This window comes from Rhincodon typus, chromosome 34 (genome assembly GCF_021869965.1).
Source record: "Rhincodon typus isolate 14 chromosome 34, sRhiTyp1.1, whole genome shotgun sequence".
NCBI lineage: Eukaryota > Metazoa > Chordata > Chondrichthyes > Orectolobiformes > Rhincodontidae > Rhincodon > Rhincodon typus.
This window is the reverse complement of record NC_063365.1, coordinates 10,939,662-10,962,038: the sequence shown is the minus strand read 5'-3', so window position 1 is coordinate 10,962,038 and position 22,377 is coordinate 10,939,662. Positions and strand designations below refer to the sequence as shown.

The 22,377-nt window shown below is 42.1% G+C and overlaps 2 protein-coding genes across 3 annotated transcripts in view; one reads left to right on the top strand and one right to left on the bottom strand.

Moving 5' to 3' along the window:
• rassf4a (Ras association domain family member 4a) overlaps positions 1-22,377 on the bottom strand; it is a 94,412-nt gene that overhangs the window by 32,492 nt on the left and 39,543 nt on the right. The window lies entirely within an intron of this gene.
• LOC109938333 lies at positions 483-8,891 on the top strand. Its single transcript, XM_048616405.1, has 2 exons — positions 483-537; positions 7,226-8,891. Exons 1-2 carry the CDS (start codon positions 517-519, stop codon positions 7,907-7,909), a joined length of 705 nt encoding a protein of 234 aa, XP_048472362.1. The 5' UTR covers positions 483-516; the 3' UTR covers positions 7,910-8,891.

The window sequence follows — 22,377 nt, the reverse complement described above, 5'->3', positions numbered from 1 at the left end:
TGCTAAATAAATCGAGTAGGTCATCTGAGAACATCATGGTTTCAGCAACGTGAGTTATTGGTTATTAGGAATATTGAGTCTGTACAGAAAAATGCTGATTAATCTCTTGAAATCATTAATCAACAAAACTGAACACATTTGATGAAAACATCGAGTTAAGAGTTAAATATATCTGTGATTTATCCAAAAAGACTGAATTTTTCTTTTGATCTGTAAGTGTTTACAGCCATTGTGCGGATATGCTTTGCGCTAGTGGTTTATTTTTACAAACTTTATTTACTTTAAATGCATTTAATCAATGCTCATTTTAATGTGTACTCTTAATTTAATAAGATCAGAAGCCCAGATGAGAGACTCCACTGAGACATTCTGAATGTATCGCTGGACCTCAGGCTATGGAATTAGCTGTGTTTGTTGTGGTTGTACCTTACCTATTGTGGTGCACTTTTACACCTCATTTATCATTTGACGTCAAGCTGAAGTCAAACTCTGGTTGGTGAGCAACAGCTGAGATCGATGTGCCAAAATCTTACCCAGGTCAGAGGAAAAGTTGTATTATTTCGGTGCTGCAGAAACAGATCATGATACTGTCTGGTACCTTGGCACTTAACTAAATTTTATAGAGTTGTACAGCACAGAAAATGCCCTTTGGCTGCTTGAGTCTGCACCAACAAAAGAAAAATCACCTACCTACACTAATCCCACTTTCCAGCACTTGGACCATCGCCTTTAACATTATGACATTTAAAGTGTTCATCCACATACTTTTTACAGGTTCTGAGGCTTCCTGCTGCTACTACCATCCCAGGCAGTACATTCCAGATTCCCACCACCCTGTGGGTGAAAAAAAAGTTTCCTTTTTTTAACCATCATATTCTGAAGTCACACAACACCAGGTGATAGTCCAACAGTCCTCTCACTGCTCCAAAATCTTGTGATTTCAAATAAACCCTTTGGACTATAGCCTGGTACCATGTGACTTCTGACTTTGTCCACCCCTGTCCAACACAGGCACCTCCACATCATAACTTACCATCAGAGATAGTAGGAACTCTAGGCCTGAAACATCAGCTTTCCTGCTCCTTTGATGCTGCTTGGCCTGCTGTGTTCATCCAGCTCTGCACCTTGTTATAACTTACCATCATATTGGCTTTCAGTTTGCTTACAGATTAAGAAGAGACAAGTTTTGCTTCATTCACAGATTTGTTTGTTAAAACAAAACAAAATCAAAGGAATATTAACTCTAAGCAATGTGGTATTTACCCAATGATTAACCTTCAGTGGCTTTCTTGATTGTTTTTTCAATAAAATGTGTATTTTTTTTAACCTGCAGCTGGTGTACTTGATCATCACGTTTGTGCCTTCCAACATGGCGCACTCGCCCAGCTTCCTGGGCAGCAGTAGGCACACGGAGATCTGGATGTCCCAGGGCTGATGGTGCTGTGCTTGTTGTAATGGGCCCAGATGAGAAGCCTCCCCCATGATATGCTCAAAAATATCACTGAGGAATGCATTGATGACGCTCACAGCCTTAGTAGAGATGCTGGTGTCAGGGTGAACCTGCCCCATCACTTTGTATATGTGGACGGAGTAACTTTCTTCCGTAAACTTTCTCCTCTTGTAGAGTCATACAGCAGGGAAACGGCCCCTTCAGTCCAACCAGCCCATTGCTGATCATAATCCTAAACTAAACTAGTCCCAACTGCCTGCTCCTGGCCCATATCCCTCAGAACATTTCTTATTCATGTAATTATTCAAATGTCTTTTCAACATTGTGACTGTATCCACATCCACACTCTCTCTGGAACCATGTTCTGTGTAAAAAAAATTACCCTTTGTGTCTTTTTTAAATCTTCCTCCTTTCACCTTAAAAAAAAGGCTCCCCAGTCTTGAAATCTCCCACCATAAGGAAAAGACACCTTATCTATACCCGTCTGATTTTATAAATCTCTATAAGGTTATCCCTCTTATCTCCTACGCTGCAGTGAGAAAAGTGATAGCCTATCCAGCCTCTCCCCACAACTTAAACCCTCCATTCCCAGTAACATCCTGGTAAATCTGTTCTGAACCCTCTCCTCTCCTTGCTGCTCTTCGCTGGTGCCTCTTCACTGCTTTCCTAGAGCCCTTCTTGGCAACTTGTCCTTTCTTTTCCTCAACCATGATGACGGTCAATAACCTCAGGAAGTGAATGACACTTGGTGCTAAAAGCTGGCCAAAAAATAGGGTGCCTGTTCAAAGAAGTGGGCTTTCCATTTTGAATCATCATCTGACATCCCAGGATGTTATTCAAAGTTGTTGAAAACCTACAGTGAGAGAGAATCTCATGAAGGCAGGTAAAGAGAATTTGTAAAGAAAAATTGGAAAGCAGACTAATATGCCAAGCAATTCTCAAATCATGTTCCTTAAAACCATTGCTCATATTTAAAAAACGCTTGTCACAGGAGAACGAACATTATAGACCTTTAAATTTTTTAACACACAGTTTTGAAATTCTACCATTTCACTTCAAAATGTACAATGTGGCTAAATCACGAAGCCTGTCCTCAACTTAAAGAAGTAAGAAGCCCACTGGCAACATGGGCTCACTTCTGAAATTCCAGACCAGGTCAGTCCAGGATCTCAAATTGGGATGGGTTGAAATGGGAAGCACATTTGTTCCACAAAATGCAACAATGAATGGTGCTGCATAATTACAAACATTTCTTCTTTCTCATGTTGTGCAAGAAAGCAGAAAGTCATCCAACAGCTCAACTATAGCACAACGAATAACACATTTAGGAACTGGAAAATGAAAGGAAGGAGGGGCTTCAGAATTGGTTCTCATGAAAGGTCACTGGACCTGAAATGTTGACTCTGTTTACTCTTCACAGATGCTGCCAGACCTGCTGAGTTCTTCCAGCAATTTCTGTTTTTGTTTCTGATTTCTAGTATCTGCAGTTCTTTGTTTTGTTTTAGGATACAATGCAGATTGTATTCTATACAAGTGAATGACAATGTGGTCAATGTAAGCTGCTTGGCATCTTTAGAGTAGTTAAGATATTTGTTTCCTAATTACAGCGACCATGTATGGCATCAGTAATCTGCTACCTACAGCAGCTGAATAGAATTGCTAATTATTAATTCTGATGAAACAAAAAAACTTTCATTGTGAGCCTTTTTTTGAAATAAAACACTTTTCAGATAAATATTGAACTGCAATTCAGGAGTGTAAACTGTATTCACGTACAGTCACCTGAAAAATGTGAAGTAAAAGTTTAACAGGAAGCCCTCCCCCGATTAACTTTACTGTACAGATGACTAGAATCTCCAAAGCCAGCAGGTTCTGCTCTACTCTTTCTAATATTGGCACAGTTCAGTCTCAAATCACTCCATACGACAACATAGTAAAATAGAAGTTAGACACTACCATCTGGTTTTCTGAGAGGTTTCACTCATTAACCAGTGTCTGATCACATGGACATAGGATGCACAGGAGTGACTGAAGTGGAAAACTGTAGGGAAGCACAATTTGAGAGAGAATGGGATCGAGTCAATTCAAGCGAACAATAGGGAACAAAGGCTGTGCAGGCCTAGGGAAAACCTCACATTCTAGCCCATTGTTGAGAGAGATGAAAAGGAAACCGGGAAGTAAAACCAATCATCCCACTGGAAGTTGTGAACAGGTGTGAAATGTTAGAAATAGCACAACACTGCAACAATGGAAAATGAGATCAGATTGAAGACCAGGTCTTTTGATAACATCATAACAGACAAGAACAGGAACAGAAGGGGGTACTCTTCCAATCAACAAGACCATAGGTGATCTTCTCTCTCTACTCCACTTTCCTACATTATCTTCACATTTCTTCATTCCCTTTAGTTTCAATTATCCATCACCCTCGATTCTGAATCTGCTCAATCACTGAGCTCGGTGGGATAGTGAATTTTAAAGATTCATGACAGCCTCAGCGATGACATGTTTCACCACAGTTCGGAGATTATAACTCTAACTTCTATGCCCTCCTCATACCCTTCACACCAAACTATACACTTCCACACCCTCATGGCCCCTCATACATTGTATCCCAAACTATACACTTCCACACCTCCATAGTCTTTATACACTCTACACTAAACTCTATCCTTCTACACCTCTCTGGCCCCTCATACACTCTACACCAAACTACACCATTCCACACTCTCATGGCCCCTTATATACTCTGTGCCCATTCACGCACCATACACTATGCATTGACCAATGAACCTTGTACTGACAATACAATGTGTTTTGAAAAAAAAAATGCATTTTTTTTGAAGAAAAACATTCATTCATATAAATCAATTTGGGTAATAAAAATGTCAAGTCCGAAACTGGAAGCATTTGAAGACTCCATCTTGTGTAAATAAACATTGTGAAATTAACAGAATAGATCAGACAGCCAGAGCGATTAAGCAGGAAATGATTTCTCTGAGAGCAGCTATTTCAACACTCCAATGGGTCTGGGCAATCAGCCCCCATTCTGTATCTATGAAGAAAAAATTCAGAGTTAACGTTTTGGGTCTGGACCCGAAACGTTAACTCTGATTTTTTTCTTCACAGATGCTGCCAGACCTGCTGAGCTTTTCCAGCATCTTCTGTTTTTGTCCCTGATTTATAGCATCCACAGTTCTTTCGGTTCCCATCTTCTCTGAGCCCCTACTCTGAAATTTTCATCCCTTCCTCCAGGACAACGTCCACCCGAATTTCCCAGGACTCCTCTTTATTCTTCACTCACAAGCATTAGTTCTCAGATTCTACACTTCCTCGATTCTGGTGATTCCTGATCTATTAAAGCATCCTGTCCCTACATCAATAGCAACATTGGGTGGTCAGGAGTTGGTCAGGTCCATTGGGTGGTCAGGAGTTGGTCAGGTCCATTGAGTGGTCAGGAGTTGGTCAGGTCCATTGGGTGGTCAGGAGTTGGTCAGGTCCATTGAGTGGTCAGGAGTTGGTCAGGTCCATTGGGTGGTCAGGAGTTGGTCAGATCCATTGAGTGGTCAGGATTTGGTCAGGTCCATTGGGTGGTCAGGAGTTGGTCAGGTCCATTGGGTGGTCAGGAGTTGGTCAGGTCACCAAGGCAGAAGCTGCTGTGAGTAACAATTGGTGACAGCAATGGATGGAGGATAAGGTACATGGTGTTAGAACATGTTTGTTGTGGGCAGTTTTGCAAAATAATGATACTGTGGGGCAAACCAGTGTTGGGCTGAGATCTTAGCATATATCAAACCTAAATTTGCATGTGGAAAAAAAACTTCAGGCATATGTAAAGGAACCCACATTTGTCCTTAACTGCACCATTACTACCTGCACATCATGGATAGTGCACTTCCCAGCAGAAGAGTGCATGTGCTTCGTACTCGTCATTCTGGAGCCCAGTGTATATTGCCCAAGTTCTGGGCTAACATCTCCGACCATGCAGCACTCTACAGTACAGCACTGAAATGTCAGTCTGGATTGACTACTGTCTCTGGAGCAGGTGTAAAACTCTTTGGTATTCTCAATCAGAGCCAAGATTATATCATGCTGATCTAGGCCAGTTTTAATTAAAGGGAACTAAAAAACTTTTTTTAAGTGAGACATGATGGTGAAGAGGGGAGAAAACAGATATTAATGGTAGCTATGAAATTAATGAACTGCAAACTGCTCAATGCAAATAAATCCTGACCATTCTTTTTAACAGAGATAGTAGGAACTGCAGATGCTGGAGAATCTGAGATAACAAGGTGTAGAGCTTCTTTTTAACATCCTGTTAAATAGAAAAAAAGACAAAAGAATAGTGGAAATTACATAAAACCATTTAATCAAATCGTATCCTGCCAATAGCTGACTCTCTGCACATCTTTAACTCGCTGTCATGTCCGTACATTTGAAATACAGAGCAACAAAGCTTGCCACTTCCTTTGGCCTTTGGCAACTGAAAATAGAACAGAATCATACTCTCAGGAAAACTCAAAGCTGCAGTTTCTTTCATTGCTGAAGAGCACATGCCGAGAGTCAGGTGGACCTTGTGATCTGTATTTGATGGTAGACTGCCCAGGTGATACAAGGCTAACATACATGCTGTACATCCTGCCAGCCATCTTTTATGGCTTATTATCTTTTCATTGAACCTGGCATACTGAAAGCAGTAAGAGCTAAGGACAAAATATATTGTCATTTTAAGACAGGCCAGGCAGCATTTTAAAGGGAACGATTGGTTATAATGCTGGAAATGGGACAGCACAGAGATTATGACTATATTGGAAGTGACAAGAGAAATATAAATTGTCACTTGGTAGTACAGATAGTCATAGAGTCATACAGCTCAGAAACAGACCCTTCAGTTCAACTCGTCCAAGCCAACCAAGTTTCCCAAACTAAGCTATTCTCATTTGCCTACATCTGGCCAAGATCCCTGTAAACCTTTCCTATTCATGCATCTGTCCAAATGTCTTTTAAATGTTGTAACTGTATCTGCATCTACCACTTCCTCTGGCAGTTCATTCCACACATGAACCACTCTCTGTGTGAAAAAGTTGCCCGTCAGGTCCCTTTTAAATCTTTCTCCTTTCACCTTAAAATTATGCCATTGAGTTTTGAACTCCCCTCTCTACCCTGGGGAAAAGAGTTTTGCTATTCACCTTATCTATGCTCCTCACAATTTTATAAACTTCTATGTCTTGAGTATTGCTGAGAAAAACAACCTTTTGTCAAAGTTTTCATTTTGCACTCATCAAGACAATTTGCAAGAGTTAGAGTCTGCTTGCCAACCAATCAGCACTGTCCTCTCATGCAATATGAATGTTGGTTTTCCCCTTGAATTGATATTCTTGCGAATAATGCTGATGAGTGCAAAATCAAAATCTCCGATAATATGTCTTTTTTCAGCAATATTCAAGAAATATAAATCCAGCTTTATGTTTTAGATCTAGATCCATTTCCTATTTTGGTTTCTCGTTTCATTTCAGATTTCCAGCATTCACACTAATTTTTACTTCTAGTATTTATTTCATTTAAGTAGCACAGTGCACAAGTACACACGGTCTTGTGGGACAGATCAATTAATTCTGGCTCATTACTTAAAGGAATTCTGAAATAACTAATAATTGTTGAGATTTTGTAGACTTGAGTAATCAATTGATGAAATGTGAAGTATATGGTGGGCTAAGGTGATGGTTGAGATCTAGAATTCAATTTGTTTGTTCTTTCTGCCTGATTCTGTACTAGGAAATGAGGGTGAAACAGCTGACTCCAGTGGACCACTTACCCACAATCTTTGAGAGCCATGATGAGGTGTATCATGATACTCTGTGCACTAAAGATGCAGGACTCAGCAGTGGCTGCCATCCTCCTCAAACCCAAGATGACTACCTGAAATCTATCTGTCAGCTGGCAGAGCCCACCTTCCTCTTCGGCACATCTTCAAAAACCCAGAACTCAAGTTACGTAAATACTTTGCTCAGCACTCCAAAACAGACCATCAGTCACAGACATAACGCTGACCCTCCTTCTCCCATATCCCTACAGAGAAGCAGCAGAAAAGGCAATCGCTTGTGTATGTTGGCGGATGCTTTCTCTGTGGACACTATCACAACTGCAGTGAGCAGCAGTGAGACACTGGGTAAGAGCTCTGACTCATTTTCACGGCTCTTTAGCCGATCACACAATGAAAACCATAGAAGAAGTAACCAACAATTTCCACAGCGACATTTTCTGGCTCTTTATGCCCAGGAAGCCAAATGTTCCAGGAAGACTCACTGGCTCTCACTTGACCACATGATCATGGAAGAAAGTTGCCTTCATGGAAAACAGCCATCACGAGAGGATGTCAAGGCCTCATCGACAGGATGCTCTGCCAACATTATGCAAGGAAAGCTTGCATCTTCAGAACTCTTTTCATATCACTGGTAATGAACAGTGCAGTGTTTCTAATTGCATGAGAGAGTCCAACAGTTCTCTAACATAGGAAGGTCAGGATTCCTAAAATCTTGGTCACTATCAACTTCAACGCAAAAAGAACTGGGCAAAACTTGTCACTTTCCATTCAAGGTCACCGATTCAATGAAGAAAACGCATCTCTATTCCCCTCAGTCACCAGTACTACACTGCCATTAGGAATCTAGATTGAATATATCACAAACAAAGAGATTCTATTTGAAATGAGTTTGTTGACTTACCCCTAGTTCTGCGAAAAATGTAGATACAGCTCCTAATTTGGGCATCTCTTCTATTTTTCTATCTTACCCTATTGCTTCACTCAATTGCTTCACTCTCCCTCATGCACACTGCCTTTCTGCTCAGCTTTCCCTGCGAACCCACTTACGAGCGAGCCTTGAAGTATATATTTATCTAGATATGCTGCCCTCTTTACCAATGAGAATCCTGGCTGCACAATACATTGGGAACCTGAAGCAGTGGAGACTCTCAACATTCCACCAAAAATCCAAAAATTTGGAGATTCAGAAAACTTTATGAGTTAAAAACAATTTCCTAATGAGTGGGCTTAATGAGTTAAAATCATTTCTTGATGTAATATTAATCTAAAGTGTAGGATGGGAAACCTGCAGCGTTGTTTGGAAGGCTGGTTTAACATGTACCTAATGTTATTCCAATGGAAATTACAATCAAACAGGGTGGAAAGTGTGTTGCACCAAATTTCAGAGTTGGGTTAATATAGCATTCACTCTGCTGGAACAGACAGTCTTACCTGATGGCAGACTCTGTCTGTTTCTGTTTTGCCAGTTATATATTCAGCCTGCATTGTCCAAGTAGTTACAAAATGGAATTTTGAATGCCATGCTGAATTCCAAGATCCTAAATGGATTGAGGTTCATAAGCGATTTTTATTCAGTTTAAAGGGGACTTTTAGTTTTGTTTGATTGATGTTCCACACCTTGTCATAACCTTTGTCTTCTATTGAAATGGTTTTTCACTGTTTGTTTGTTTGTTTATTCATATAGTCAAGATGGATATTAAGAAGATTAAAGCGTTTCTTGATGGAATTACGCCTGGCTGTGTTTAACTGATTTATAAACTTATAAGTAGGACGTTCTTTCAAAGAGATTTTGAGTGCCTACTTACTTATTCTGACACTTTAGGAGCATTTCAAAGAATTGCCTCTGTTATTGTAGGGTTAACTGGTTCTGTACCCAGTGGACACTGGAAGAATAATTTAAAATCTCAGTACAATTAGACATTAAACGAATATGAAAATCAAACCACAGGGTCTTCAACAGACATGAATATTTGATTCTCCATATGGTAGAATGGGGAAGGACATGTTCTCAACTGGAAAGTTTATACCAGTGCACCTGAACACTTTCACAATTTATTGGCCAATTTATTGCTCATTTATCTTTTAAGAACAAAGCTCAATCATTGATCACTGCAATAACTTGGTCTTAAATGATTATATACCATATAAATATGGTGGGAAATCAGCAACAACTTCTAAACTTACCTGTTAAAAGCCTCTTGACTCAAGATTAGGAATTCCCCACAGTCTGTGACTCCTGAGAACAATGTCTTCTGTAAAAGCCCTCTCAACTCCATCAAAATGAAGCGGGTTTGAAATGCTCACTTGTACAATGGAGTGTGGAAGAGCAGGATTGGACAGCACTGTCATGGGGCCATAAAAATCCCAAAAGGTAAGAACGAAGGCAGGAATCTTGGAATGGAGTCCTGTCTGCCATTTTTAAATATGCCTTGCCTCTGTCCGAAATTGGACAGAGGCATGAACATCTCACCCAATGTACTGAAGCTTCAGTACCCATTAGGTTTGCTAATTATTCTCACAGTCTGTCCTATCATTTCAAACAGCTATGAATGTGGTATAATGTTGACTTTGAATTCTGTTCAAGTAGCAAATAGAAGTTGGAAACCATTGGATATTTAAACTCCAAAATCAGTTAGTGTGGGTTCTTTCTTTCAAGCACAAAATTTATACTAGCTATTTATTAAAATAACTAAGATGACTTCTATTAGCATCCTCATCTCTCAGCTGTATATTCGATGTACTTTTTGGCAAAAATGTAAGGTACCAGTGACATATTATTTGGCCACATGATGGTGCTCAATCTCCATTTCCTCTCTCAAAGGACATCTATAATGAGGAAAAGGTTTGTGCGTTGGAACTTGTCAAACAAATATTGAGTGGTTTACATAATTAATAAATGATGAAAAACGTAAAAGCTCCTTCCTTTACAAGTTAGAGAGGACTTTCAAATGAACATCCGGCACAGTCAAAGACCACACAGCCCCATTGGTCCAAACTGGTGTTTATGATCCAGACAAACCTCAATCCTCTCCTTTTCAGCTGACCTACCCAGCATACCCTTGTATTCCTTTCTCCCTTACAAAGTCAGGAGATTATGTACCTGAAAGGGAGAAAAGGAGTTCAGCTAATGGGAAAAGAACAGGGGAATAGAGTTATTTGGACAGCTCTTGTAAAGAGCCAGTACCAGGACGATAAATTGAATGGCCTCCTGTGCTGTAAAACTCTACGACTTTACTTCACAAAAGAATGTCTTTTGTATTTGTAATAGTGTTCCATTTGTGAGAACAGAACATTTTAATTACCATTTAGGAAAGCCAAAACAAATCACATTGCTACACCATCCTTCTTGAATCTGAAAGTTTATTTTCGTGACTAAATCATTTATACAACCATAAGCTTGTTCCTTATCCAAGATCACATATTATTTGGAAGGCCACTTCTTGCTTGTGAAAACATTCGAAGATCTAGAGAAATATCTTGCCTGATTAAAAAAAAGTTTTGTAGAATCTGAATGGCTCCATTCAATTTGCTTCAGTGGGGCAGATGCAGAAGGAACAGCTGAACAGTTTCTGTACAATGTGGTACTTTTGGTTTGCCACATAATCATTGCTTGAGTTTTGGTTATGATATTCTCTTTCATGTAAGGGTTTCTTGTACAGCTGGAGTTTGCATTGTTCCTTTATTTTATTAACAACAAAATGATTTGGTTTATTTGATTTATTTATAGCCATGTGTATCTCGCTATATAGCACAGTGAAAAGTGTTGTGTCGTGTCGCCACTCCACAGTGCCATCTTAAAACACGGAAAAATAAACCAAAACATGGAATACAAAGGCAGGAAATTGAGGAAATAAAGAAAGTCTTCAACTTTGCTTCTTGTTAAGTGCTCTGGCATTGGCCATAGGCACAAGTCTCTGTTGCCATGCTGCTGCAGCTGGAATAAAAGTTGCCAATCTTTGGTGCCATCTCACATTCACCAAAGTAAACAGAGCGCTATTTCACACTTGATTACAAAACCAGAATTTTAAAAAATTCAGAAATAAAGGAACAAGGCCAAAAGGAATGAGAAACGTCCAGATATTAAAATTTCATTGAAGTTTTATCTCCACACCAGCACTCTGGCCAAGCCAGAGCCTGGAATCTCAGGAGGAGCCGAGTGCTTCCTGTCACTGTCACTACCACCTCCGCTGGCGCTGCCGCAACCAGATCCCAGAACATGCTCGGGCAGGGCCCATCACCACTGCCTCACTGAAGCAAAAGACTTTAAACAAAAGGGGAAGAAAGAAAGAAAAGTAGACGGAAGTGAACAAACTCAGGAATGCTGTGCTGCCAGTCTGTCACTATCTTTGTTGGCACTGGTTGATTATAACTCCATGTTCTGACCCTACCCTGTCAAGGACAGTATGTATTTGAAATTGTCCTCCTTGTTTCCCTGCGCCCCCTCTCTGTCTCTGTCCTGAAATGGAATGCCATTAAAAATTTAATTACTGTAAATACAGTCAACATCAACCCCGGGACCATGATAAATCTGTCCCAATTGCACACTCTGACAAGTCAATAAACATTCAGGGTTTGGGTAAGCACACAAGAATTCCTACTGGGTTGACCTCACACCACAGGCATTTGCTCTTTCATTGAAATTGCCTAATAAAGGATGGTGAGTGTGAGAATTGGGGATCTCATCCTGGGACTTCAGTAGGCATTCTTCTGAGTTGTGGGGGCACCTTCCAAACACAATGAATTTGGACATCTAACCTGAACCCAACGTACAGAATAGTTCGAGACAACAAGGTGCAGAGCTGGATGAACACAGCAGGCCAAGCAGCATCATAGGAGCAGAGAGGCTGACGTTTCGGGCCTAGACCCTTCATCAGAAAAGCAGAATAGTTCTGCTTGTTGATGACATCAGATGCTTTGTCCTATATCTGGGCAGTTTTGGATCATCTGGAGGGCACTGAGAATATTTGATTTTTCATCCCTCCCTGCTCAATTTCCTTATTACTGTTTCTAGGGCAATTCAATAAAGATAGGGATAGCATCAAGAGTTTATGCACCATAATTCCATTCCTATGTGACAGAATTCTCCACACATCAGCACTCTCACACAAACTGGTTTAATTCCTCCTTTTAAGATTTGTTTCCTCTGAATCTACATGGAAATAGCATTGATCATTGTGAGGAATCCAAGACAATCTTTAACAAAAACAAATTGCTTGAGAAACCTAGCAGCATCTGTGGAGAGGAAAGTTTCTCTCCATCGCTACTGCCAGACCTGCTGAATTTCTCCAGCAATTTCTGTTTTTGTTTTAAATTTCCAGTGCCCTCAGTTCTTTGGTTTTCTTTCGACCAGTCCAAGACAATCTTTGCTGTCATCATCAATTGATATGAAGACAGATCAATCTGGAGAAAGTCTGCCTGCACTAATTCAGGCTTCTGTCAACCAATAGTAAACTACTGATGTAAAACTACCTGCAACTTTCAGGATACATCGTCAAAAGATTTTTTAAAACATTGGCAAAATGCCTACTGAACATGAAAGAAACTTGCCTAAATATTGAAACTCCCAGTGTGGTCACACTCACCTCTGAAATGTAGGTCTTGCGTTTATGTTTGGACCAAATTTGTTGCGATGTCTGGAGCAAATAATCTAGTTTTAAACATACTGGCTTATTTCAGCTGTCTTTCAGAATTTGTATGCTTCTATGAAAGATTCACTTGTGGAACTGTTCTGAAACCCAAGTAAATTAAATTGACTAGGCAACAGTCTTTGCTTCTTTTTGGATTCTGTTTGCTGTCATTGGACAACAATTCATTATATGCAATTTTAACATGCTGATTCCTATTATGATTTGACTTCTTCACTGAGCAACACAGATTTTTAAACACTGTCATTGTTGAGAATTGTTGTGGAACATTAAGATGCATTTTTGCGGGGTAGAGTCACAGAGTCATAGAGATGTACAACACGGAAACAGACCCTTCGGTCCAACTTGTCTACACCAATGATGTCCTAAACTCATATAGTCCCATTTGCCAGCATTTGGCCCTTATCCCTCTAAACCCTTCCTATTCATCCAGATGCCTTTTAAATGTTGTAACTGTACCAGTCTCCACCACCTTCTCTGGCAGCTCATTCCATACATGCACCATCCTCTGCGTGAAAATGTTGCCCCTTAGATCCCGTTTAAACCTTTCCTCTCTCACTTTAAACCTACGCCCTCTACTTTTGGACTTACATTGGGAAAAAAGACCTTGGCTATTCACCCTCTCCATGCTGCTCTTGATTTTATAAACCACTCAGCCTCCGACGCTCTAGGGAAAATAGCCCCAGCCTATTCACCCTCTCTCTCTGCAGCTCAAACTTTCCAACCCTGGCAACGTCCCTGTAAATCTTTTCTGAACCTTTCCAAGTTTAACAACATCTTTTCAATAGCAAGGAGAAAAGAAGTGATGATAAAAGCCCAGAGACAACCAGGACTTGGCAGTGCAGCACTGCCCCTGTGAAACCATAAGATAGTGGAGCAAAAGCTTTGAGTCTACAATCAAGTAGGAAGTAGCTACCTCCTAACTATTCTAATCCCAAAACTATTCTAATCCTTTAGCACTAAAGGGATCAAAGGGTCTGGGGAGAGAGGAGGAACTGGGGTATTGAGTTGGATGATCAGCCATGATCTCAGTGAAAGCTGGAGCAGGTTTGAAGGGCCAAGTGGCCTACTCCTGCTCCTATTTTCAATGTTTCTATGTCTATTGAAGCAAAGCTCAGGGTGCCTGCCTATAACTTACTCCCACTGTCGCCTCTGAAAAACTACACGTGTGTCCTCATCACATAAACTGCAGCAACTCAAGAAGGTGACTCACCACCAGCCACCTCAGGTTAGGGGGAAGGCAGTGGTGTAGTGGTACTGTCATAGCCTAATAATCCAGAGGGCTAGATGAATAGAGTAATAGAAATGTACAGCGTGGAAACAGACCCTTTGGTCCAACTTGTCCATGCTGACCAGGTATCCTGGATAAATCTAGTCCTATTTGCCAGCATTTGGCCCATATCCCTCTAAACCCTTCCTGTTTACGTACCCATCCTGATGCCTTTTGAATATTGCAATTGTACCAGCCTCCACCACTTCCTCTGGTAACTCATTCTATACAGGCACCTCTGTGTGAAAAAGTTGCCCCTTAAATGCCTTTTAAATCTTTCCCCTCTCACCTTATGCCCTTGAGTTTTTGACTCCCCCACCCCAGGGAAAAGACCGATCCATGCTTTTTATAAACCTCTATAAGGTCGCCCCTCAGCCTTTGACACTCCAGGGAAAATAGCCTCAGCCTATTCAGCTCTTTCTATAGTTCAAACCCTCTAAACCTGGCGACATCATTGCAAATCTTTTCACAACATCCTTCTATAGCAGGGTGAACAGAATTGCACACAGTATTCCAAAAGCAGCCTAACCAATGTCACGTATGGCCGCAAGATACCTCCCAACTCCTGTACTCAATACACTGTCCAATAAAGGCAAGCATACCAAACACCTTCTTCACCGTCCTGTCTACCTGTGACTCCACTTTCAAGAAACTATGAATCTGCACTCCAAAGTCTCTTTGTTCAGCAACACTCCCCAGGACCTTACCACTAAGTGTTTATGTCCTGCCCTGATTTGCCTTTCCAAAATGCAGCACCTCACAGTTACCTAAATACAATCGATCTGCTATTCCTCGGCCAATTGGCCAATCTGATCAAGATTCCATTGCACCCTGAAGTAATTTCCTTTGCTGTCCACTGCACCTCCAATTTTGGTGTCATCTGCAAACTTACTAACCATACCTCCTATATTTACTTCCAAACCATTTATATAAACGATGAAAAGCAGTAGACCCAGCACCAATCCTTGTGGCACACCGCTGGTCACAGGCCTCCAGCCTGAAAAACAACTCACCACCACCACCTTCTGTCTTCTACCTTTGAGCCAGTTCTGTACCCAAATGGCTAGTTCTCCCTGTATTCCATGTGATCTAACCTTGCTAACCAGTCTACCATGAGGAATCTTGTCAAATGCCTTACTGAAGTCCATATAGATCATGTCCGTCGCTCTGCCCTCATCAATCCTCTTTGTTACTTCTTCAAAAAACATAATCAAGTTCGTGAGACATGATTTCCTACACACAAAGTCCTGTTGACTATCCCTAATCAGTCCTTGCCTTTCCAAATACATGTCTCTCAGGATTCCCTCCAACAACTTGCCCACCACTGATGTCAAGCTCACTGGTCTATGGTTCCCTGGCTTTTCCTTACCACCTTTCTTAAATAGTAGCACCACATTAGCTAACCTCCAGTCTTCCGGAACCTCACTTGTGGCTCTCCTTGGTACAGTAATGTGCTGAGGACACGGGTTCAAGTCCCATCATAGCAGCTGGTGAAATTTAAGTTGAGTTAATAAATCTGGAATTGAAAATTTAGCTGTAAAAACCCACTGGTTCATTAATGTCCTTCAGGAAAGCGAGATTTGCTGCCATTTTCCGGTGTGGCCTACATATGATGCCAGACCCACAGCAATGTGGTTGCCTCTTATAGGTCCTCACTTGTTTAATTTATTCATTCATGGGATAAGGGCAATGCTGGCCAAGTCAGCATTTATTGCCCAGAGGGCAGTTAAGAATCAACGTCATTGCTGTGGGTCTGGAGTTACATGTGGAACAGACCAGGTAAGAATGGCTCCTCTGATGCTGCTTGGCCTGATGTGTTCATCCAGCTCCGCACCTTGTTATCTCAGATACTCCAGCATCTGCAGTTCCTGCTATCTCTGTAAGAATGGCAGTTTCCTTCCCTAAAGGACATTAGTGAACCAGACAGTTTTTTTCCCTGGCTATTGACAATGGATTGACGGTCATTGGTAGATTTTTAATTCCAGATTTTTATTGAATTCACATTCGACCATATGCCGCCTTGGGATTCGAACCTAGAACATTACTGGGTCTCTGGATTAACAGACAAGTGATAATACCACCAGGCCATTGCCTTCTCTTTTGTGCCATGAAAGAATAAGGAAAAAAAAAGCAATAGCATAATTATGAGGCTTCCCCAATAGCCAGATGAGTAACTCAACAATGTACGCCAAGAAATTACAAATACAGTGACCTTCCATATTTAACTAGGTTGCAGCACAATGAAGTGCCTTGGTATAGGGAAAGGAAAAAGCTGGGCTCCCGATTCTAAGTGCTTTCCGAAAGCCTCTGCTGCAAGGCATTATATGCGCAGTCAGCTCTTGAAAATAAGGTCAAGTGTCCCTTTGTTGGCCTCTCATTTTGCCACAGTTTGCAGAGACTTACCGTTGAGAAGGCAGGAAGAATGATGATTTGCCACGTGGGATGTGAGTACACTGTGACTCAGCACTTTCAGCCCAGCAGGGGATGAGAGGGAAATTTGTGTCACCATTCACATGGGGTTTGACTAGGCGTTAGACTAGCACAGCGATTGTCAGACCACATTCACAACCAACAACCAGAAACATCTGCATGAAAATCATGTTTAAAATATTCACAGAATATGTCTGTCTCAACTGCAAATCAGTCAAACTAGGTCTAACAACCCTTGGTCATTCCCCTTCTGGAGAGAACATTATCTGTTTTAGAAAATAATTACAGTTGGAATTATAAAACTGCACAGAGTGGGGAGTCAAACCAGAAAGGCAAGGTGACTTCAAAACCTAAATTAGGTGTCAAACAGACAAATATCTCTTGCTTAGATAACAAGGTGTAGAGCTGGATGAACACAGCAGGCCAAGCAGCATCAGAGGAGCAGGAAAGCAGACATTTTGGGCCTAGACCCTTCTCCAGCATCTGCAGTTCCTACTATCTCTGAAAAAATATCTCTTGCTCCTCTTCTTGGGTACTTTGGTTTTTTTTTCGATAGTTACTTTCCTTTGCAAAAGAAGTTGGGATATTATCTCTAAAATACAAAGATTAAATGTAAGTCGAAGTGTATTTGCACAGATTTAAAGTGCCACTGGCTGTGTTCATGTTGTTAATTAACGTCAGACAAGCCATTTTGCTATTTATGAACAGAAAATGCTGCAGAAACTCAGCAGGAATGAAAGGCTTAACATATGAGGATCATTTGAGGACTCTGGTCTTCGATGGAATTTACAAAGTTGGGGGGGCGGGGATGCAGAATCAAATTGAAACTTACAGAATACTGAAGGGTCTGGACAGAGTGGATGTTGGGAAGGTGCTTCCATTGGTAGGAGAGACGAGGAGCCGAGGACACAGCCTTAGAGTAAAGGGAAGACCTTTTAGAATGGAGATAAGGAGGAACTTCTTCAGCCAGAGAGTGGTGAATCTATGGAATTCACTGCCACAGAAGGCTGTGGAGGCCAGGTCATTGAGTATATTCAGGACAGAGATAGATAGGTTCTTAATTGTCAAGGGGATCAAAGGTTATGGGGGGGAAACTGGAGAATGGGGTTGAGAAACTTCTCAGCCATGATTGAATGGCGGAGCAGACTCAATGGGCCAAATGGCCTAACTTTTGTTCCTATGTCTTACGGTCTTATGGCCTGGCAGAGCACATGTTTCGAGTCTAATATGAATACTTTTTAGAACTGTTCGTGAACTGTTCAGAGCTGATGTGAAACATTGACACCATTTCTCTCTCCACAGATGCTCCCAGACCTGCTGAGTTTCTTCAGCACTTTCCAGTTGTATTCCAGATTTTGGCATCTTCTGTATTTCGCTTTGATTTGAGCTAATTTGTGGAATGTGACAGATCAGAAGCTTTTAAACTGATACTAACAGGGCACAATTAATTACACATTAGAACCATGAGCAGGATGGCCAGGGCCTATTCCATCCATAGATACCACCCCTCTTCTTCTTGAGGTTAGAATCAATAAACAAAACATGTTCAGCAACAGTCAGGTTTGAAACAATAAGAATGCAAAGTGTAACTTGAGATCCAAATCAAAAAGCTGAAATATAATCAGTTTTTGTCATGGTTCCCACCTTTTTTTTTAGCTCGCCCTCAATTTTTACACCTCCTATTCTATCTCATACCAATAGGTAATGGATAGGTTTAATGAGAACTTGTTGGAATTTCCTGCAGTCAAAGTGTGGAAGTCTGAACTAAAGGTGTTGATGAGCATTATGTAGATCTGAGCCCTTATTAACCTGTGACAACAATCTTTTTAACTGAAATTGTATTTTACTACTGTTTGAGTTATGCCTCCTGCAAAACCGAATGCATCTACCAGTTTCCCTTCATCAACTCAGTTACATCCTCTTGGAACTCTGTAGCAAATTTGTTAAACATGATTTCTCTGTCACAAAATGGTGTTAACTCTGTTTGACTGTATTAAGCTCTTCTAAAAGTCCTGCTCTTTCTTCCTTAATAATGGACCCTAACATTATCTTTATGACAGGTGTTGGGCCAACTGACCTATCGTTTCCTGCTTTCTGTCTCCCTCCCTTCTTGAACAGGGAGGTCACATTGTTGTAGAAGAACATAAAGAGTTAACAATTTTCAACATGTTCTGAAGCAGATTGTCAGTATTTCCGGCATCCTGTACTTTCCTTGTTTTTGGCCAGGTTTCGGTAACGTGATTTGATCAAAGAAAATAACCGGTTACAATAAAACTTTAGTACAGAACTCTAAAACTAAAGTACATTTCAATATTGCTGGAAAGATCAACTAAACTAGATAGATTCAATGTTCAAATGGAACTATAATTATTCTTTATTGATTGGGATTGGTTTTTGAAGATTAATTTGTTGCTCTGACATTTTCCTTTCTGGATCGTATTGAATGTTACAGACTGGATATAATGGGCTGAAGATTTTTTTTCTCCGTTGGTATCTGAGCTCATGCTATGGGTGAGACCTCTGAATGTGACAGCACAATTTATTGAACAACTACAAAGCAAACAGACCTACAGTAAAAGAACACGATTGAGAGAAATGCATGGCTAGTACAACTCACTGAATGTGGGATGAAAAGTAGGGAATAATACAAGTTTCGCAACTCACACCTGTAAACATGTCTCTACCACCTACTGAGATAGTAGGAACTGCAGATGCTGGAAAATCTGAGATAACAAGGTGTAGGGCTGGATGAACACAGCAGGCCAAGCAGTATCATAGGAGCAGGAAGGCTGACGTTTCGGGCCGAGGCCAGACGCCAACTCTCCAACACCTCCTCCTACCGCCCACTTGATCATGACCGCCAAACCATCATCTCCCAAACCATCCACAACCTCATCACCTCAGGTGATCTCCCACCCACGGCCTCCAACCTCATCGTTCCCCAACCCCGCACCGCCCGCTTCTATCTCCTTCCCAAAATCCACAAACCTGACTGCCCTGGTCGACCCATTGTCTCCATCTGCTCCTGCCCCAACGAACTTCTCTCCAACTATCTGGACTCCATTTTCTCCCCCTTGGTCAAGGAACTCCCTACCTACGTCCGTGACACCACCCACGCCCTCCACCTCCTCCAGAACTTCCAATTCCCCGGTCCCCAACACCTCATCTTTACCATGGACGTCTAGTCCCTATACACCTGCATTCCCCATACAGATGGCCTAAAGGCCCTCCGCTTCTTCCTGTCCCTCCACTGACACCCTCATCCGCTTAGCCGAATTTGTCCTCACCCTCAACAACTTCTCTTTCAATTCCTCCCACTTCCTACAGACAAAGGGGGTGGCCATGGGTACCCGCATGGGCCCAAGCTATGCCTGCCTCTTTGTAGGTTACGTGGAACAATCCCTCTTCTGTAACTACACAGGCCCTAAACCCCACCTCTTCCTCCGTTACATTGATGACTGTATTGGCGCCGCCTCATGCTCCCACGAAGAGCTCGAACAGTTCATCCACTTCACTAACACCTTCCACCCCAACCTTAAGTTCACCTGGACCATCTCTAATACCTCTCTCACCTTCCTGGACCTATCTGTCTCCATCTCGGGCAATCACCTAGAAACCGATATCCATTTCAAGCCCACCGACGCCCACAGCTACCTACAATACACCTCCTCCCACCCACCTTCCTGCAAAAATGCCATCCCCTATTCCCAATTCCTTCGCCTCCGCCGCATCTGCTCCCAGGATGAGGCATTCCACTCCCGTACATCTCAGATGTCCTCGTTTTTCAAGGACCGCAACTTCCTCCCCTCAGTGGTCAAGAATGCCCTCGACCGTGTCTCCCGCATTTCCCGCAACTCATCCCTCACACCCCGTCCCTGCAAATAACAACCAAAACAGAATCCCCCTCGTCCTCACGTACCACCCCTCCAACCTCTGGATCCAACGCATCATCCTCCGACACTTCTGCCATCTGCAATCCGACCCCACCACCAAAGACATTTTTCCCTCCCCACCCTTATCTGCTTTCCGGAGGGACAACTCTCTCCGTGACTCCCTTGTCCGCTCCACACTCCCCTCCAGCCTCACCTCACCCGGCACTTTTCCCTGCAACCGCAGGAAGTGCTACACTTGCCCCCACACCTCCTCCCTCATCCCCATCCTAGGCCCCAAGAAGACTTTCCACATCAAGCAGATATTCACCTGCACATCTGCTAATGTGGTATACTGCATCCGCTGTACCCGTTGTGGTCTTCTGTACATGGGGGAAACCAAGCGGAGGCTCGGGGACTGCTTTGCAGAACACCTACGCTCGGTTCGCAATAAACAACTGCACCTCCCAGTCGCGAACCATTTCAACTCTCCCTCCCATTCCTCAGACGACATGTCCATCCTGGGCCTCCTGCAGTGCCACAACGATGCCACCCGAAGGTTGCAGGAACAGCAACTCATATTCCGCTTGGGAACCCTGCAGCCCAATGGTATCAATGTGGATTTCACAAGTTTCAAAATCTCCCCTCCCCCTACCGCATCCCAAAACCAGCCCAGCTCGTCCTTGCCTCCCTAACCTGTTCTTCCTCCCACCTATCCCCTTCACCCACCTCAAGGCGCACCCCCTTTTCCTACCTACTAACCTCATTCTGCCCCCTTGACCTGTCCATCCTCCCTGGACTGACCTATCTCCTCCCTACCTCCCCACCTACACTCACCTTTACTGGCTCCATCCCCGCCTCTTTGACCGGTCTGTCTCCTCTCCACCTATCTTCTCCTCTATCCATCATCTATCTGCCTCCCCCTCTCTCCCCATTTATTTCAGAACCCCCTTCCCCTCCCCCATTTCTGATGAAGGGTCTAGGCCCGAAACGTCAGCCTTTCTGCTCCTATGATGCTGCTTGGCCTGCTGTGTTCATCCAGCTCTACACCTTGTTATCTACCACCTGCTGAGTCAGTTGCAGATTATTGATCTGCATACTTTGTCAGTTTGTAATTTATTTGCACTGAACCTTTTTTGCTGTAAAAATAGGAGAGCTTATCATCTGTGTTAAAAGATTAATTTAAGGTTCCAAGATTACAATGTGCATTTTATTGAAGCTCTGGACTCAGATTTGTAAAAACAGTTCATTCATTCTTCAAAAGAATTCCAAGAAATCAGAATCTATTCATCTCAGACCGAGGTACCTCAGGATTCGTGTGGACTTCATCACAAGGGTTTCACCTTTAGCTATTCTAGTCTCATTGAAAAACATGCTCAAAAGGATGGAATCCTTTGGCCTAAAGGATATCATGTTCAATTTCTGCAAAATTACTGGTTAGCAACAAGTTTGCTGGTTCCATAATATATGTACCCAGTGTTTAACTATTAGATAATGCTTCCCATCCAAACCTTACATAGATCTGATCAAGGGTGTAGGAGGAATGAACATTTATTTCCAGTTCACAGGAGTTGAGGGTGGTGGTGGGGACACTGCATTAATGTCCTTACATGAGGAGCTTCAAAGACCCCTGTTTCCTTTTCACCTTCTCTGAATTTTCACCTGTTCTCAAGATCAGATGACAAATTAGTACTGTCTTCCAGAAGGAGGAGTTCTGCAGAGATTTGGAGAGGCATAGGGAGGAAATTCCAGCGTTTAGAGCTTAGGCAGATGAAAACGAAGCCACTAATAGGTTAAAAAACAAAGTTGCTGGAAAAGCTCAGCAGGTCTGGCAGCATCTGTGAAGGAGAAAACAGAGTTAATGTTTCGGGTCCAGTGACCCTTCCTCT